At 49.7% G+C, this 18,901-nt stretch overlaps 2 protein-coding genes across 2 annotated transcripts in view; one reads left to right on the forward strand and one right to left on the reverse strand.

Annotated features, from left to right (window-relative positions):
- Positions 1-14,712, reverse strand: part of ANKRD27 (ankyrin repeat domain 27) — a 53,214-nt gene extending 38,502 nt beyond the window's left edge. The window contains 2 exon segments of the mRNA XM_047710871.1: positions 5,918-6,049; positions 14,577-14,712. Coding sequence (XP_047566827.1) covers positions 5,918-6,019 — 102 coding nt within the window. The 5' untranslated portion in view covers positions 6,020-6,049; positions 14,577-14,712.
- A 640-nt stretch (positions 14,713-15,352) lies between these two features.
- Positions 15,353-18,023, forward strand: RGS9BP (regulator of G protein signaling 9 binding protein). The gene has a single exon (XM_047711552.1). The coding sequence runs from the start codon at positions 15,765-15,767 to the stop codon at positions 16,476-16,478; it is 714 nt and encodes a 237-aa protein (XP_047567508.1). The 5' UTR covers positions 15,353-15,764; the 3' UTR covers positions 16,479-18,023.
- The last annotated feature ends 878 nt before the right edge of the window (positions 18,024-18,901 follow it).

Raw genomic sequence — 18,901 nt, forward strand, 5'->3', positions numbered from 1 at the left:
CAACGAGGCAGAGAGGCAGGCAGAGAGAGGGGAGGAAGCAGGCTCCCTACTGAGCAGAGAGCCCTATGCGGGCCGATCCCAGGACCCTGGGATCATGACCTGAGCCGAACGCAGAGGCTTTAACCCACTGAGCCACCCAGGTGCCCCTTGTGGTTACTTTTTTTAAGAGTCCCTATCATTTAAAGACACATTCCTAAGTATCTACAGACGAAACTGTATGACAACCCGACATAATTTTCTGGGATTTGCTTCAAAATAATCCAGTGTCTGAGGGTGGAGAGCAGGAGAGGGCAGAAACGACCTGGGATGGGCCAGCGAATGGATCACAGCTGAAACTGGGTGACAGGTGCATGGGGCTCATTATGTTACCCTTTCTACTTGGATCGTATGTTTGCAATTGAGCTCAGTCACTAGAGCACGCAACTCTTTTTTTTTTATTTTTTTTAAAGATTTTATTTATTTATTTGTCAGAGAGAGAGAGAGAGAGAGAGAGAGCACAGGCAGACAGAGTGGCAGGCAGAGGCAGAGGGAGAAGCAGGCTCTCCACAGAACAAGGAGCCCGATGTGGGACTCGATCCCAGGACGCTGGGATCATGACCTGAGCCGAAGGCAGCTGCTTAACCAACTGAGCCACCCAGGCGTCCCAGCACGTGACTCTCTATCTCAGGGTCATAGTTTGGCCCCCAAGTCTGGTACAGAGATTACTTCTTTTAAAAAAAAATCGTTCTGGGGCGCCTGGGTGGCTCAGTTGGTTGAGTGGCTGCCTTCGGCTTGGGCTGTGGTCCCAGGGTCCTGGGATCGAGCCCCACATTGGGCTTCCTGCTCAGTGGAGAGCCTGCTTCCCCACTCCCTCTGCCTGCAGCTTTACCTACTTGTGCTCTCTCTCTGTCAAATAAAAGAATTAAAATTTTAAAAATTTGGGCGCCTGGGTGGCTCAGTGGGTTAAGCCGCTGCCTTCGGCTCAGGTCATGATCTCAGGGTCCTGGGATCGAGTCCCGCATCGGGCTCTCTGCTCAGCAGGAAGCCTGCTTCCCTTCCTCTCTCTGCCTGCCTCTCTGCCTACTTGTGATCTCTGTCTGTCAAATAAATAAATAAAATCTTTTAAAAAAAAAATTTTTTTTTAAATTTAAAAATCATATTAAAATAATTTAAGGGGTGCCTGGGTGGCTCAGTTGGTTAAAGCCTCTGCCTTTGGCTCAGGTCGTGGTCCCAGGGTCCTGGGATCAAGCCCCACATCGGGCTCTCTGCTCAGCGGGGAGCCTGCTTCCTCCTCTCTCTGTCTCTGCCTGCCTCTCTGCCTACTTGTCTGTCAAATAAGTAAATAAAATTTTAAAAAATTTTTATTTAATGAAATAATTTAAATTTTACTAAAAGTGAAACTTAAAAAGGGGGAAAAGATAAAAATAAAATAAAGAAAGAAAAGGTGGGCCTTAATATAAGCCTGAATTGGGAAGCAACCTCCTCATGGCCCAGGGAGTACAGGAAGAAGAGCCTGGGGACCAGGGGGCTAACCAAGGGCACAGGAAGTCCATGAACCAGAACTCCGGGGTGTTTAACACCCAAACTCAGGAAGGCCCAGAGAAGGTCCCACGCCTGCTCTGTGGATGAAAGAGTCGTAACAGACTCCAGTGAGAGACCAGGGACTTCTGAGGTGCTTTGGAGAACCTCACCCCAGCTGTTTAGCTGTCTGCCTCCCTCTCTGCCTCCCTGTCTGCTTCCCTAACTTAAAAGTAAGACTGGTTCCTGCTACACTGTATCCCTGTTACCAATCTCACTGCTTGACATTCAGTAGGTGCCCAATCAATGTTTGTTGAGTGAATAGGGATCCTCCAATATCAAGGTCCCCCCCCCACTGCCAATTTTCAGAAAGACAATACTGCCCAGTGCAGTTCTTTGCAAGCAGAGGCCAGCGGCTGGGCCCTCTGGCTGAGAGGGAGGGTGAGGATGCCAGCCCCTGGGACTGGAGTGGAGCTGGGGACTGGAGCAGCTAGGAAGCTGCCCATAGGAGGTGGGGTCAAGTGCAAGTGCCTTTGGGGCTCTCCCAAGACGGTGCTTCAGCCTTCCTGGAGATGTCAGGGGCACTATGGCCTATGTGGATGACACAAAGTTTGGAGCCTCCGAGTAGACCATAAGTGGGGGATCTGCTTATTTTAAAGCTTAACAATAAAACTTTTCATCCTAGTCCCTTATAAAGAATTCTTCAATAACAGTAAAGGAAAGACAGTAGAACAGAAGCAATAATCAGCATTTGTGACACTACTCCAGGGTCCCCTCCTAACTCCGCAGCATTCGGGTGATTTCTGTCCTGACACCCGCCGTTCTGAGAGACCAACGGCCAGCTTCTGGAATTCCCTGAAGTCACACAGCGTTCTCCACTCATCTGTGCAATCCTGGAAACCCGGCAGAGTGCCTGGCTCCTAGCAGATGCTCAACAAATTGTTTGTTGGCTGGATCTATGCCAAACGAATCCTAAGAACTAGAACATGGACCTCAGTGCCCTTAGCTGGCCCATCTAGGTATTGTACTCGAAAGTTCTTTGGAACTTGGAAGACATGCTGACAGGTTCCCAGGCTGCCCTCAAAAGCCTACATACCCCATAATTATAAGATCACAACAGGGACGTCTGGGTGGGGCAGTCCGTTGAGCCTCAGACTCTTGATTTCAGCTGGGGTCATGATCTCAGGGTCATGGGATTAAGCCCCATGTTGGGCTCCATGCTCAGTGGGGAGTCTGACTGAGAGTCTCTCTCCCTCTGCCCGTCCCCACCATGCACGCTCTCTCTCTCTCAAATAAAATAAATAAATCTTTCCAAAAAACCCAAATTAATTAAGAGGAAAAAACTTAAACTCCCTTTGTAATTTTTGTTTCTCCGATAAGCAAATGGACCCACCCCTAATCTACCTGGGAATCCTGGAGGACCCTCCCCCTGCCACCTCATGGACAAGAGCCCCAGGGAGGCAGCAGGCTTGTCCAGCCCACACTGAAGAAACCACAGTATAGGGGCACCTGGGTGGCTCAGTGGGTTAAGCTGCTGCCTTCAGCTCAGGTCATGATCTCAGGGTCATGGGATCGAGCCCCGCATCGGGCTCTCTGCTCAGCGGGGAGCCTGCTTCCTCCTCTCTCTCTACCTGCTTCTCTGCCTGCTTGTGATCTCTGTCTGTCAAATAAATAAATAAAATCTTTAAAAAAAAAAAAAAAAGAAACCACAGTATATAATTAGCTGGGTGCTAATTAAATAGAATAAGAGTGACAGTAGAAGCGGTGTGGGGGTGTTATAGGCCTCTGTGGCTGGAATCTGGGGAACACGGGGAGAAGGAGCTTATCCCGTCTAGTCAGAGAGCAGGTGATGGCAGGAGGCGCCCGCCTGAATGCACAGGTATCCCAACCAAAGGAAAGTTCTGGAAGGAAATCAACCTGGAGGAGTGATGGGGCAGGCGGGGGGAGCAATCAAGCTGCACCCTCGGCTGCCACTCACACTGTCTGTGAGGAAAGGGGGCCAGCGAGCTGGGCTTTAGGAAGACGTGGGAGGGGCAGCTGACCCTGGAGGGGAGGGACACACGTTTAAAACTGATGATTTCTCAGTGTTTTAGAGCCCACTAAATGACTCTGGTTCCCAGGGCTGATTCAAAGGCAGCTAAACTCGGCCCAATGGCCAGGCCCCAAGGAAAGAAATTAAGCATTCACCTTGCTGAGGAGATAGGGACTCTTGGCGGTGGCAGAAATGATGTGTACTCTTCCAGAGGTGACTGGAATATTCTTTTTCATTCAACAGACGTGGACGGGGCACTACTATGGATTAGACCAGGAGGAATGGGAGCCCCCATCACACAGCCAGGAGGGGCAGGAGCTAGCCATCAACGTCTGACTGGGCTGAGTCGGGCAGCAGTAGCCAGCTCCTGCCCACGGAGACTTCCATTGAGACGTCGGCCTCACGGATTCTCCCACCTACTGACAGCCAGGACGTCAGTGTTGCCAAGTGTGGGCCCCCAGCAGCTTCCCATGGACCCTGCAGATCCCAGGAGGGGCCAGAGAAAGGACCTAGGACACCACTGGGAACTCGGATGGCACAGTTTAAGAAGACTCTCCTGGTCCTCGGTGTGGCCAAAAGTAAGGTAACCAAGAGGCCAAAGTTCTTATTCAAAATTGCCCTTTCATTGAGGTGAGCTTGAGTGGGATTCCACTATTTGCAGCTGGGAAAGCATCTTCCTGGAAACACAGTGGTGAGCAAGACAGACAGGTCCCTCACAGTATTCACAGTGTGGCATTTTCCTTTTTATTATTTTTTAGACAGAGAAAGAGAGAGCGAGTGCGCATGAGCTGGGGCGGGGGGAGGTAAAGAGGGCGAGAAAGAATCCTGGGCAGGCTCCACCCCCAGGATGGAGCCTCACTTGGGGCTCAATCTTATGACCCTTAGATCATGACCTAAGCTAAAATCAAGAGTTGGACGCTTCACTGACTGACTCACCTAAGCGCCCCCACAGCGCGGCATCCTTAAAGAGCAAGAGAAAGTTACACGTAGTCTGCTCTTCTCCAGACAGCATTTTTGAAAATGCTATAGAAAAAGATGGGGAGGGAGTATTTCCCAAATTTGTTTAGCGCCTCCCCCCCACCCATTAACATGACTGCTTTGTATCCTGTATTTCTTCTCTGGGACACGTACCACAACTGTAATTAGTAGGTATTTGCTCAGAGCGTGACCATTTCTCCCAATAGCATTTCAGCTCTATAAAGGTAAAGATGGTGATGTTTATTCCCATTTTTTGCTGAACCCTCCCCATCAAACATGGTACCTTCCCCAGAGGAGCACTTCATAACTACTGTGAAATGAACGGATGATAATGTCTCTGGTGAACTTTATATGATTTTTATTTTCTTGTTGGAAACAGTTATACTCCAACTGTTTTTTTATACACACACACAGACACACACACACACACACACACACATATATATATGTATACATGTATACACACACACACTGAACTTTATGACCTCTAAAAACCAAAGTAAAGTAATTCTGGGAAAAACATATGAATCACAAAACCAATCCTAAAAACTGGAAGGAACCTGGAAAAAGTAGGCTTGTGGTGGGAGTGGGACAGAGTGGGCAAAGTGAAAGTCAGCTCCCGGTGTCCAGACAAGGCACCTGATAAAAGTGAACCTGAGCTACACTGACTTCTCCTCTAGTTCAAATCCTTGGCCATGAAGCAGAAACACAGTACGAGAAGAGGACAACACATAAAAAAGAAACACAAAGGCAAGAAAAACCCCCCAAAACAGAAAAGCAGCCACACAAAGGCAGCAAGTGCTCTGTGTGGCACGGGGCTGTGTGCACCAGACAGCCACCAAGGCCAGGAGCGAAGAGCCCGCCACCCTGCAGGCAGCAGATGGCCCCACAGACATACTGTGGTTCCTTGCGTGCGCCCCTCAGCCTGCCATCTGGATGCCTCGATTAGATCACCAGTTCCTCCCCTTTAGGAGATGCCTTTCAAAGCTACACACGAATGTGTTCACATGTTCCCGGATTCTATGCGAGTGAGCACACGCCCCACAGACAAGGACCCATGATGCCCTGATACACTTTCTGCCCCCAAGAAGCTCTCAAGGTCAACACAGAAAGAGAGAAACAGACGAATACCCGAAGATCAGTGTCCACGGGGGCTGTCAATGGTGTCAACAGAGAGAGGATTATACCCGAGGCTGGTGCAGAGCCAAGAGGCTTCCTGGAGGAGGCCGCTCATGGTGGTCCCTCTCTGCTCGTTCTCGTACTGAGCATGGTCTGCCACTTGTTACACTCAGCGGGTTTGTAACTGACTCCCTCTAAGCTTAAACAAAGTCTACGGCATTTCTGGCCTTATCAACACTGCCTGGTCCACACCTGTTGGAGAAGGACGACCCTCAGGATCGATGCACTTACAATGCCATGGGATTGGGCCACCTTGTTGCATAAGTCAGGACGCCACTTTTGAAGAGCCAAATAGAAAGGATTTTTCAGGAGATCTTCATCATACAGAGCCATATGGACTTCAGATGGGGCAAAGAGAGTCTCCTGGGACAAGGGGAGAAAAAGCAGTAAATGACCACTTTCAGATTTATATAACACAAAAAAGTCCTCATCTGACAGTTTCTAAAAAGCATCTCTAACATGTACTATTCTGCTCTACGGGAAATATCAAAGATAACCCACCAATTCCAAGATGACTTTTTTACTGGTCAACTGCAAAAATCATGTTCAGAAAGCTTGTTCAGGAGCGTCATGATCCCCGCATGGGGCTCCTTGCTCAGTGGGGAGCCCGCTTCTCCCTCTCCATCTGCCCTTCCCCACACTGAAGCGCATACTCTCTCTCCAAAAAGTAAAATCTAAAAAAAAAAAAAAAAATCTTGTCAAACTCAAAATCATTGCAAAAAATAAAAATGGCTATTTTTAGAACATTCTACATGACCAAAATTATATTTTAAAGATATGCATATACTTTAATGAAATATGTCAAGCATACACAGAAATACAGAGGAATAATGCAAACCCACCACCCAGAACTACCCAATCTCAGCATTTTGCCATGTTTGCCTCAGATTTTCTTTTCAGGAATAAAGTATATTGGAACAAACTGGAGGGCCGTGGGTGGCTCAGTTGGTTAAGTGTCTAACAGCTGGTTTCATCTCAGGTCATGATCTCAGGGTCATGGGATCGAGCCTCACACAGGGCTCTGTGGTCAGTGCGGAGTCTGTTGGAGATTGCCTCCCTTTCCCCCAGCTCCTCCCCTGCTCATGCTCTCTCTAAAATAAATAAATAAAATCTTAAAAAAAAATAGACTAGAATTCCCCTGTGCCCTCTCTGATCTGGTAAATACCATCACATTAAGGATTAGGAATTCAACATATGAATGGGGAGGCACAAAAATTCAGTCCATGGCATAAGCTAATTTTCCCATTGTCCCATTTTCTGAATAGTCTATCCCTTTTGCACTGGCCAATAATGCTATCTTTGCTATACTCCCAAGTTTCCATATATGTGTGGCCTGTTTCTGAACTCTCCTCTATTTCAATAGTCTAGTCTTGTGCCCTCCAACGAATATATGAGAAATGTAATTTCATGGTGTACATGCATAATCACATATGTAATTTAAAATTTTCTAGTAGCCACATGAAAAAGCAAACAGACGAAATTAATTTTAACAGTATATTTATCTTAATTTATCCAAAATATCATATTGTTAACATGTTATCTATATTTTAAAATTATTAATGGCATATTTTACATTCTTTGTTTTTTGTTTTTTGTGTTTTAAGATTTTATTTATTTATTTGACAGAGAGAGAGATCACAAGTAGGCCGAGAGGCAGGCAGAGAGAGAGGGGGGGAAGCAGGCTCCCCTGAGCAGAGAGCCCGATGTGGAGCTCGATCCCAGGACCCTGAGATCATGACCTCAGCTGAAGGCAGAGGTTTAACACACTAAGCCACCCAAGTGCCCCCATATTTTACATTCTTTTCTACTCCTACTAAATCTTCAAGATTTGGTGTGTACTTTACAATCACTTTCTAATTCATACTAGCCACACTCAAGGGCTTACAAGCCACATATGGCTAGTGGCTATTATACTGGACAGAGCAGAGCTAGACCACATTAGTTTACATGACTACAGCTTCATAATAAGCTTTGGTATCTCAGAGAAAGGCATCCCTCCTTGTTCTCCAAAATTGTCTGGTTATTCCTATTTTTTGCAATATCACATAAATTAAAATCAGTTTCTCAATTCCATGAAAAATCCTTTCGGGATTTTTATTAGAAATGTACTAAACTGGGGCACCTAGGAGGCTCAGTCATTAAGCGTCAACCTTCAGCTCGGGTCATGATCCCAGGATCCTGGAATCAAGTCCCACCTCGGGCTCCCGGCTCAGCAGGGAGTCTGCTTCTCCTTTTCCCTCTGCCCCTGCTTGTGTTCCCTTTCTCACTGTCTCTCTCTCTGTGTCAAATAAATAAATAAAGTCTTTTTTAAAAATGCACTAAATTTACAGACTGGAGAGCCAACATCTTTATAATAATGAATCTCATCATCCATGGACATGGTATGACTTTCCACATATGTCTTCTTCAATGTCCTCTGGTTAAATCAAATAGATTATACATAACTTTTATTAAACATTATTTGTGTATTCTGTATAGATTCTCTCCTGTTGTGAATGGGGCTTTCACTGCCCTGGTCTCCTCCCTTTACCAACCATGAGTGTAGTTTCACCAAGCTATCAGAGCTAACAGAGACGAATATGAAAAATGGGCACAGAAGAAGCATCTGAGCTTCCATCTCAAGGGGTGAAATGGGGAATACAAACACCTGTCATGCAGGACTCCCATTTACATGCTGCCTTCAGTATTTTTGCCATACTGCATACCAAAAGACCACCATGTACTGCTGGCCCACATGGGGTCTTGATGAGAATTAGAAAAAGGCACCCATCTTCCCAGTGGGTACAATGGCCCTGTGCCAGGGCACACAGCTTGGTAAGTAGTTCATAGACTGTCTATCAGCCCCAGTTTACCAATATCTCTCTCTCCCGGGCACAGCACCTATGCTATAACCTCCAATAACTGCACACAATGGCTCTACTGTTAAGTGTTTGACATAGTCCTTTAAACACCTACTCTCTTTTAAAATTTATTTTTAGAAGAACCTTTATTACAACTTTAAATATGAAAACAGTATACTCCAGGGTGCCTGGATGGCTCAGATGGTTGAGCGTCAGACTCTTGATTTGGGCTCAGGTCATGATCTTGGGCTGTGTGAGCAAGCCCTGTGTCAGGCTCCCTACTCAGAGGGGAGTCTGCTTCTCCCGCCTCATCCCCCACTTGTGCTCTCTCTTTCTCTCACTCTCTCAAATAAATAAAAACAAAATATTTTTAAAAAAATTACAGAAACAGGGGTGCCTAGGTGGCTCAGTGGGTTAAAGCCTCTGCCTTTGGCTTAGGTCACGATCCCAGAGTCCTGGGATCGAGCCCCAAATTAGGCTCTCTGCTCGGGGGGGGCCTGCTTCCTCCTCTCTCTGCCTGCCTCTCTGCCTACTTGTGATCTCTGTCTGTCAAATAAATAAAATCTTTAAAAAAATTACAGAAACAACTGGCATTATGTAAAACTCTGCTAGATATTACAGATGCGCAAGCTGAGGCTTAGAAACATGTTTCTGTGATGGTTCTTCCTTCTCTGTCCTTCCTTTTCCTCCTCTCTTCCTGTCCTCCCCCCTTCTCCCTCCTCTCTTTCTCCTTCTCCCCACCCCCCCAACTCCATCATATCCTTCTGGTGCCCTTGCCTGCTCAGAAGTCCATCTGCTCAGGACCAGGGACTCCTGGTTTAAAAAAAAAAAAAACTCTGCTAGATACTATTGACTGCCAAACATTCTGAGCTTGAGCCTGAGACCTCTTCTTATAAAAGAGAAAATTCGACAGGGCACCTCGGTGCTACAGTCAGTTAAGCATCTGCCTCTTGGCTTCAGCTCAGGTCCTGATCTCAGGCTCAGGTCATGGTCTCAGCGTCGTGAGATCTGCAGAGTCTGTTTGAGTTTATTTCTTCCTCTTCCCCTGCTCCTTCCCCCCACTCCTGCGTGCTCGCTCCCGTGCACACACTCATGCTCTCTCTCTCTCTCAAATAAATAAATGAAAATTTTTCAAAGAGAAAATTAGCAACTACTAAAGGGCATCAAGTAAACTTATCCTTGACACAATCAGATAAATGAAATACGAATAAAAAACTGAATTACTTTCTTATCACGTAACAATAGTCCAACATGCCCTCTTGGGAAAATGCCAGGACAACACATATAAGTAAGTACATTATGAATTCTGTTACAGCTAATGATAAAAACAGCCACTATTCGAGAGCATCTTTGGTTCAGGTACCGTGATAACTTCTATTCACCCTCATCCCACCTTAATGTTCATGATAACTGCAGGCAACCAACTACAACCAGTGCTCACAATAACTATAGATATCATGAGCCTCGTGTTTTGCAGATGAAGAAACTGAGGTTCTGCTGGCCCACGTGAGGTTGTTACACAGATGTCAGAATTTATTCTAACATCTGCCTATCTAACCACTGCACCCGCTGTGTAAAATAACTATGCCTGGATTAAGGGTTACTTCATAAGCCACAGATGCCCAGATTCCATATTTCATTTCCCCCAAAGGAAAAGTCACCATGATAGATAGCCTCATGGGCCCTACATTGAATTCCCTGGGTCTGGTCCAGGCAGAACTGTCTGTGCCACAGGCCCTCCTGGGGACTGCCTGAAGGAGGCCCCTGAGTTCCCTAAAATCCTCTTAGGGGAAGAGCCTAGCATGAAAAAGGCTACATATAGTCTCTCCCTGGACCCCAGAGACAGCTCTGCAACAATTCAGGTATTTGACTTGTTGAATTCAATTATTACTAGAGCCCAAATAATCCTTCTATGAGGCCCTAACCAGAACAAGTGGATAATGTGATTTTGCTGGGGACATAGTCCCAAGAAAACAAAATTGTTTCTGGTTTCTAACACAATCGGTTCTATATGACAGACTGCAAAACTAAAGACACCTTGGACAGAGATCACAGGAGCGATAGGAGGCCAGTCAGTCAGAATGAAGCTGGGAAGAGACCCTCCTTCTGCTCCTCAGACAAGATGCTGGCAGAGCTCCAACAACTCTATACCCAAGACGGAGGTGACAAGGACAGGCTCTGATGCAGGAAGCAACAACCTAGCTGGGAGGCAAGGAATGTGCATTCATCGAGTAAAACCAACCCAGAGCAGTGCTGGCACAGGTCAGGACTGGGGAAGGGAGCAGCAGGGAAGGAAGGTAAGATGGAGAGCAGAGAAGGCAGGAACAGAAAACCCAAGAATAAAAAATTTTTTTTTAATTGATGAGAAGATGAATCCAGGGGAGTAAGAGGAATGCAAATAGTTTGGTCAGAGAGGGACAGCAGGGTGAGGGAAGGCCCCTGAATGCCACATCAAAACATTAAGTTCAAATGCATGAAACACACAAGACTTGAAGCAAGCATTGCTTGTGAATGGGACAGAGCCCGCTGGGTTTCAGCCCCAAGTCATCTGTTTTCTCTAGGACTTCATTCCTCCTGGTTGCCAATGACTTAACCCTCCATCCAGGAGTAAGGATTCAAAGAGCGCTGTCCAATGCTCTTCTCAACCTTTTTGTTCCAGTGGTTAAAACATATAAGAATCCAATACAATTGGGTGCTCAATGTCAGAATGAAATTCTTATATGGGGGTAAATACTTAACACAGATTAATGCCCTCACAAGTTTTACTTGCAAAAATTCGTTTTATATTTTAAAATAACATGCAAGGTAAACTGACTGTTCCTTATTAAATGGGAAAGAGAGTGAATCCTCTCATAAAACTCCTTGAAAAAAAATTCCACCCCTGCCTAAGCTCAAATGATAGGATGATTTACAGCAAATCCAGCAAAATTAATCTGAGTACCAAATACCCCGAACATGAGTTATCTAAGCTTAACTCCTACAAACAGGAGCGCCAGGCAAGGTCTCAAACTAGTACCGGACATTTCAAGAGGGTGGTGTGTACACTTGTGGTTTTGTGGTCTACAACCGTCCCACCAGCCCAGATGAGGCTGGGTGGTCAGGTGTCCCCATCTGGTGACAGCGTGCAGCCTGGCTCAGCAGAATCCAGCACAGGAATGTCTGTGCCTTCTAGAGATAAACTCCCAGCTGTAATCTCACTGCTGTGGCTGCTTTCACCCTTTGGTGAGGGCGCTCACCAAAGACCCACACGAGACTTACTGCTGCATCCAAAAAGATGCACACTGCATCCGAAAGCTGAGCATTATTCTCCAAAGAGTTTAATTTGTGATGCAAAAGAAAAAGGCATTATCTATGTTTCATAGCAAACAGAAGCAGCTGGATGATGTAATATATAATATTATAGTCACTTATGTCCTTCTGGCCTGTACTGTCTATGGATCCTATCCATATTTTTCTCAAAAGCTTTTCTTCAAATCGTCCAGTCTGTGCCTGGCCACGTGGCTCACTGTAGGCATGCTGTTTAACTGTTCGTCCACTGAACAACATGATAGTGGGGTGTCAGGAAGCTCAAGCTCCCAGGGAGACGTCCTCTCTCAGAGAAGCTGGAAATCCAGGGGAGAGTGAAGGGCCGGCCCTAGGTAGCCATGCTGGCACGGGCAAAAAGCCAGAAACAAATGATACTCAGAGCTGGCTAAACACAGTGACAGCTGGAATGTGGAGAGTCACACAGAGAGGGAAGGCCTCAGAGCTGGAAGAGGGGTGTGACCACTAAGGGAGCAGGAAGAGTTTGGAGGAGCACAACCACCCCTGGATTTGGGTCTGAATCCTTTTAGATCTATCTTCACGTGGTCACATTCCTCTGCTCCTCTAGGAAAGAATCAAGTTACGGACGGGACACCAACCTAATCCTGGCAATTCATAAACAAAAGGAGGGCCCCACAGAAACACTAATAGTGCACAGATGTGTGAATAACAAAGACCCAGTAGTTGCCCTCGTGAGGCCAACACAGTCCAAGAGCCACAAGGAGACACAACCAAGACCTTGACCCCAGGCCCTATGCAGACAGCACTGTTGGCTCTCCCAGTGAAGCTGCCTAGCAGGGTGATTCCCGGTGACAAGCCAGAGTGAAGAGAGCTCACCCACGGGATCTGCTCAACATCAGAACCAGCTGCTCTCCTGCCACGGAGGCTAGACACAAGTATCTGTCCCTACTCCCGTCCTGCGCTTCTCCTTCAGAGGCCTCTGCCCTCCTGATCTTACTGGGACTGGTCCACAGGAAAGACGACAAAGCGATCTTTCCAACACAAAGGTCTACTGTGGGGCAGCAGTCCCCCTTATGCTCAGTTTTGCTTTACAGTTTCATTTCTCTATGGTCAACTGGGGTCTGGAACAGATGGTCCTCCTTCTGACACAGAGTCACGAAGTCAATAGCAGCTAACATTATATGACAATACCTATATCGGTCACCTCACTCCATCTCATCACCGAGGCACTGAATCGTCTCACATCATCACAAGAAAGGTGAGTACAGCACAATAAGATATTTTGAGAGAGAAAGAGTCCACATTTATTTAACTTTTATCACACTATATTGTTAATAATGGTTCTATTTTGTTATTTTTGTTACTCCGCCTACTTCAAATATTAAACATCACAGGTACGCAGGTATAGGGGGTAAAAAAACGAAGTATAGGGTTTGGTACTCCACTGGGGGTCTTGGAACACATTCCCCATGGACTAAAGGGTGGGCTACTATATTCTTCCAGGACTTCCCCTCCACTCCCTTCTAGATGAACTCTCAGTTTCTCTTCCTGGCATTAAGGGACTCTCACTCCGCCTTCCACCCATCTCTGTAGCTTCATATCCCTCCGCTGTCCTTAAAGCTCCCCAAAGCAATGAGTTCTCCCTCCTTCTAACCATTTTGTCTTGAAAACTACACTTTCCCTGTTAAGGCCCCCATCTGGTCAGTGGGTGGCGAAGACCCTCCGCCACGGAGAATGGCCAAGGCCTGGAACATCCAAATCCCGGCCACAAATAGCCCCAAATCTATAGATTAAAGGACAGAGCACAAAGTGAGATGCAGCCCTGGGGCCCAGCGCTCTGGATCTTCTGAAACGCCTCAATACCATGCCCGGGAAGGTGAACTCAAACGCTAATATCCCACTAAGAACCCCTGCTCTTCTCTGGGACTGGTGGGAAAGTGAGCTAATCAAAATATGAGCCTCTGCCCATGAACCCCATAAACCTGGAAACCCCCAGCTCGCATGCAAACTAGTAGACCCTCTGAATCTCACCAGCCCCTCCTTCCCTGAATGTCCTAAATCCTCAATGAAGACGCGTCATTTGCTCAGTGGCCCAGCACCGGCTGCTAGTGCCCAAGTCCCTAACATCTCCAAGGTCCATGCCTAGCTCGCCCACCTTGAGCAGTCTATGTGCAACGAAAAGAACTGAATAGACCCAGAGTCCGGAATATCTGTTGGTGCTTAAGTTTTCCTGGAGTAATTTTTACCCAGCAGGAGACCGGCCCTTCAAGAGGCTGGCAAGCAGGGATTCCCTCCTCCCTCCCCTGCGCCTTCACCACCCCCAGGGACCACATGGACTGAAGCTCCGGACCCCCACCCACATCCTCCCCCTCCAGCGGCCCCGCCTGGCAGTCCGCAAACCACCTAGGCCACTCAGCTCTTGAACGACTGCCCCGCCCACTGCCCCCAAGTCCGAGCTCCCAGGACCCCGCATCCTCTGGCCGGTCCTGTAATCGCGGGGGTCAGAGGGCACATTCTTTGCCACCCCGCACTCCAGGGGCAGAGAGAGCCCGGCGGACGACGGGACCCGCAAAGCGCGGGCGGGGTGATCCAGCCAGCGAGGAGCTAGGGTCTAAGGGTGCCGCCCAGGGGCAGCCAGCCCAGCCTGGGGGCGCCGCGGGGCGCTGGCCGCGGAGAGGAAAGAGCCCCTCCCCCTTCCAGCTCCCGGGCCCCGCCCGGCCTCTAGGCCCCGAGGCGCAGCCGTCCCGAGAGAAGGGAGGCGCGAGATGAGACAGGAGGAAGGACACTTACTTAAAAGGCTACATAATTTCAGTCCCTGTCCTCTTCGGAGCAGCGGCGACGCCTCCCGTGCCCCGGACTCGGACCTCGGTACCCACCACCCCAGCACAGCGGTTCTGCTCCACCGCCCACCTCTTTACTCCGCCGTTGGGCGGAGCCGCACCTGGTCAGCCCAATGAGCGGCCGTCCTTATCCAGAGTGACGTGTGCGCAGAGCAATCATTGAGTCCGCCCAGCCGGGGTGGGGTTCAGGCGGCGCACGGTGCTTCCTACTCAGCCTTGAGTCGCCGACTGCGCGTGCCCGGAACGGGAGGGGGCGGGGCCGAAGGTGATCTGACACTAGAGGTGGGGTCCAAGCTTGGTCCGGGAAAGTGGGTTGGATCCCGATGGAGAGATCCGGGAGCCGTCCCGCCCTGCGAACTGCCCTTTACTGCTGGCTTTGGAGGACGGAGGTGCCCAGTCCTACGAGGCACACCACTCCGTCGCTGGCAGGGTCTGGGAGTTAGGGTCCCTGAGTTCGAATTCCCTCACTCACATGGACATCGCGTGCCCTAGGCCCCCCACTTTTTTTAACCTTAGCCTCCGTTTCCCAGTCTTTACGATACCGGAGTGTTGGAACTGCCGAGCCCTAGTATTCCCGAACTGTAACGGGGAGAGGAGAAGGGGGAGATGGGGGAACCTACACGTGACCTCCCCGCGCGGGGCCCCGCCCATCCACTGTCTAAGGGATGGAAGCGCCCTCGGAGGACGGGAGGGGGTAGGCGGATCCTAAGAAACCCGACCCCGCAGCCCTGGGCAGCGGCTAAGGCGGAGCGCGCGGCTCGGCGGCCGGCTAGCCCTGGCGACGGCACCGGAGAAGGATGGGGACCGCAACCCGGGCTTCGCAGAGAGCCTCCGTGGAGGCGAGGGCGGTGCAGAGACTAGGCGTGTGACTCCGAGCAAATCGGGGGAGGATGGATGAGGGGATGGGAGATAGCTAACTGGGCTGTCTCTCTGCGTCGGGTCCGCAGAGGCTCACGTCGCGGGTCTCCAGAGGCTTCGTCGACAACATCGGCAGCGCCGAGCCAGTCTCGGGCCATGAGGAGCGCTCAGGCCGCTCGGCCGGGAGCCGCCGTCGGGGCTGGCAGCGTCCCGCTGCGCTGAGGGCGTGGAACGGAGAAGGGCGCGGGCGGCCGGGCTGCGCCAGAGCGCACAGCCATGGCGAGGGAGGAGTGCAAGGCACTGCTGGACGCTCTCAACAAGGCGACCGCATGCTACCACCACCTGGTGCTGACCGTGGGCGGCTCGGCGGACTCGCAGAACCTGCGTGAGGAACTACAGAAGACGCGCCGGAAGGCGCAGGAGCTGGCGGTGGCCACCCGCGCCCAGCTGACGGCGGCGCTGCGCGACCGGGGCCTGGGCGCCGAGGAGCGCGCCGAGTTCGAGCGCCTCTGGGTGGCCTTCTCCGGCTGCCTGGACCTGCTGGAAGCCGACATGCGGCGCGCACTGGCCCTGGGCACTGCGTTCCCCCTGCACGCGCCACGGCGGCCGCTGGTGCGCACAGGCGTGGCGGGCGGCTCGGCGGGCGTAGCAGCGCGCGCCCTGAGCGTCCGCAGCTTGCGGCACGAGGCGGAGGGCAACTTCGACGTTGACGACCTGCGCGAGCTGGAGCACGAGATCCTTCAGGTGAGCGAGATGATCCAAGAAATGGAGATGAAGGTCAACGTGCCCCGCTGGACGGTGCAGGCCCGGCAAACGGCGGGCGCCGAGCTCCTGTCCAGCGCCAGCGTACGCGTCTCCTCGGTGGGCGCCATGTCCGTCCAGGAGCGCACGGGGCCCTGCGACCCGAACAAGGCCCTGGCCGCCACCGTTTTCAGCGCCGTGCTGCTGGTGGCTGTGGCCCTGGCAGTCTGCGTGGCGAAACTGAGCTGACCGACACACGACTTTCTCCTGCCACTACCGCTCCCTCCCGGGAGACATCCCTCGGGAATGACGGCAATTGCCTGGACTGGGGATGGGAGTGGGATTTGGCACGTTTAAGGGAAGGGGTTCTAAAACCCCGTGTGTGTGTGTGCGTGTGCACATGCATGTTTCAAGCACACATCTGCTTAAGCAGAACATGGTTCCTCTTGCTGGCCGGGGAGGAGTTAATTTTGCGCGGGTATCCAGGGCATTACCGCTAATGTATGCCCAGCTTTATCCCCTATTAATAGAAAACCGTCCCACGGTGACCCCAGATTCCTCCGAGTTAATGGGTGACCACGTGTGCTGCTGGGGCGTGTTTACACGGAGTCTGAGTTTGGTGCCCCCACCGCTACCAGAGATTCCCACTCTCTGCGTGGGTTAGTTTGAAAGGGGGGTGAGGTGAAATGAAGTCGGGCCGGGGGAGTTGTTTTGCTGTGTGGGTGGTGATTTGGTTTCCTGGACAAAACTAGGAAGATGTAAGCAGGTTATATTACCTTAATCCTTTGGGGCCTAAGTTTAGGATAGCGTGCAAAGCGAAGTCTGTGCAAAGTGCTTTCTCTATGGAACGCCATTGAGCTTCTTGGCAGAGTTCGTCAATCAGTTACCAAAAGCAGCTAGAAGACGTTTGGGTTTGGGGTTCGGTGACCTTCCCCAACAAGTGCTGACCCTACTTAGGAAACCAGACATTGAAACTGCCCCCACTTGCCTATTGCAAGGGGCTCTTCCCCGTCAGCCTGGAGGGCACACAAGCTTTGGGAAGGACATATGCTATTCAAACAGGCACTTTCTCCTTTGCAGGGGCTTTTGTTTGTTCCAGAACTAGACCAGAGTTTTAGATCCTCCTTGGGGGGAGGGCTGCAGAATCCTCTTTGTAGCCGTTAATCCTTTCTATCCCTTGGAATTTGCCTGCTGGCCAGTAGGAGAGCTGGCTTTGGAGGAAGCCCCACAGCTCCCTGACCCTCACACTGACCCCTGAGAGGGTAAACCTCACTGCTGCATGCCATGGGACCGGATTAGCCCTGGAACTGGGTTAGAAGGCAACAACTTCCACTTGGAAATTTCAGCGGCATTTTAGAAACAAGAATCATTGAGGAAGAAAAACCATATAACCATATGTTGCCCTATCAAAGCCAGCTTCTTATAGAGGACATTTGGCCACGAAGTCATACGTGCCAATGAGTCAAACACAGTGGTCTTTTACTTACACCCTTAAGTTAGTAAATACACATCTATTATGAAAATAGACCTTCTTGAAGGCAGGAGGTCATAGCATAAACTAGTGGAACCACGGTGTACATAACAGAGGTTGGGTGACTCCTGCTTCTGTTGCTCAGTGAGTAAAGAAGGTGGAAACCCCTGGGTCCCAGGCTGAGCAGTGCCACCACCGGCCGCCTGTTTTGCAAAAAGAACATAGCTGGGGAAAACATATTTACCTGTCAAAAGGTAATTTCGGGGCACCTAGGTGGCTCAGATGGTTGGGTGCCTGCCTTCGGCTCAGGTCATGATCCCGGGTTTCTGGGATCGAGTCCCCCATTGGGCAGGCTCCCTGCTCAGTGGGGAGCCTCCTTCTCCCCCTCTCTCTGTCTCTCATGAATAAATAAAATCTCAAAAAAAGGGGGGGGGGGTAATTTGGAATAAAACCATAAAACCCAGAGACTTTGGCTGAAAATGACAAGGTTTTTTTTTTTTTTCATTTTTTATCCTAAAAGTGGGAAAGAGGACCAGGAGGAGGGAAATGACAGTTTCACAAAGGGAGCTCGGAGGGCAAATAGGAGGGGTGCAGCCATGGTGCCCAGTCCTGAGGTCCACCCTTCTAGCCCGGCTCACTTCCCCTCCTCCTCAGCACACAGATTACAGTACCTCCGGATGAAAATATGGGATCTCCGTGTGTGTCTGTGATAATGGTTTTAAAACACCCACAAGGGCTTAAGCTGATTAAAAGTTTTATGACCTTAACTAATAAAAGAAACACCTTCTGCCTCATCTGAATGGAAACCACTTCAAATTCTTTTGCACCAGCCTGCTCAGGGTAACTTCAGAGATGACATAAAATTTTTCGAACTCCCCTCATGCCCTCATTCCCCTCCCATAAACATTGCAATACAGAATCTCCATTCCCTTCCCCAAATCTCAGTTTTCCCAGAAGAGAGGAGGCTGGGCTTTTTGTGACCCAGTGTTGGAAACTATCCTTTAGCACCACGCCCTAATTATATTCTCTTGTTTCTAATACAGTGACTCTTCTGTTCTTATCAAGTTGTTTTGGTTCATAACGACAACAAAAAATTGTTCAGCAGAATCTATTGAAAAAAGCCCATGAGATGTTGTATAATCCACAGAGAGCAGTTGGGACAAATGTCTTTGTTGTCACCCTTTCCACCCACTTGGCAGAC

This window comes from Lutra lutra, chromosome 17 (assembly GCF_902655055.1).
Source record: "Lutra lutra chromosome 17, mLutLut1.2, whole genome shotgun sequence".
In the NCBI taxonomy this organism is placed as follows: domain Eukaryota; kingdom Metazoa; phylum Chordata; class Mammalia; order Carnivora; family Mustelidae; genus Lutra; species Lutra lutra.

Bases quoted from the DNA above. Each gene is read 5' to 3' on its own strand.
- RGS9BP (XM_047711552.1), top strand. From the start codon at position 15,765: ATGGCGAGGGAGGAGTGCAAGGCACTGCTGGACGCTCTCAACAAGGCG.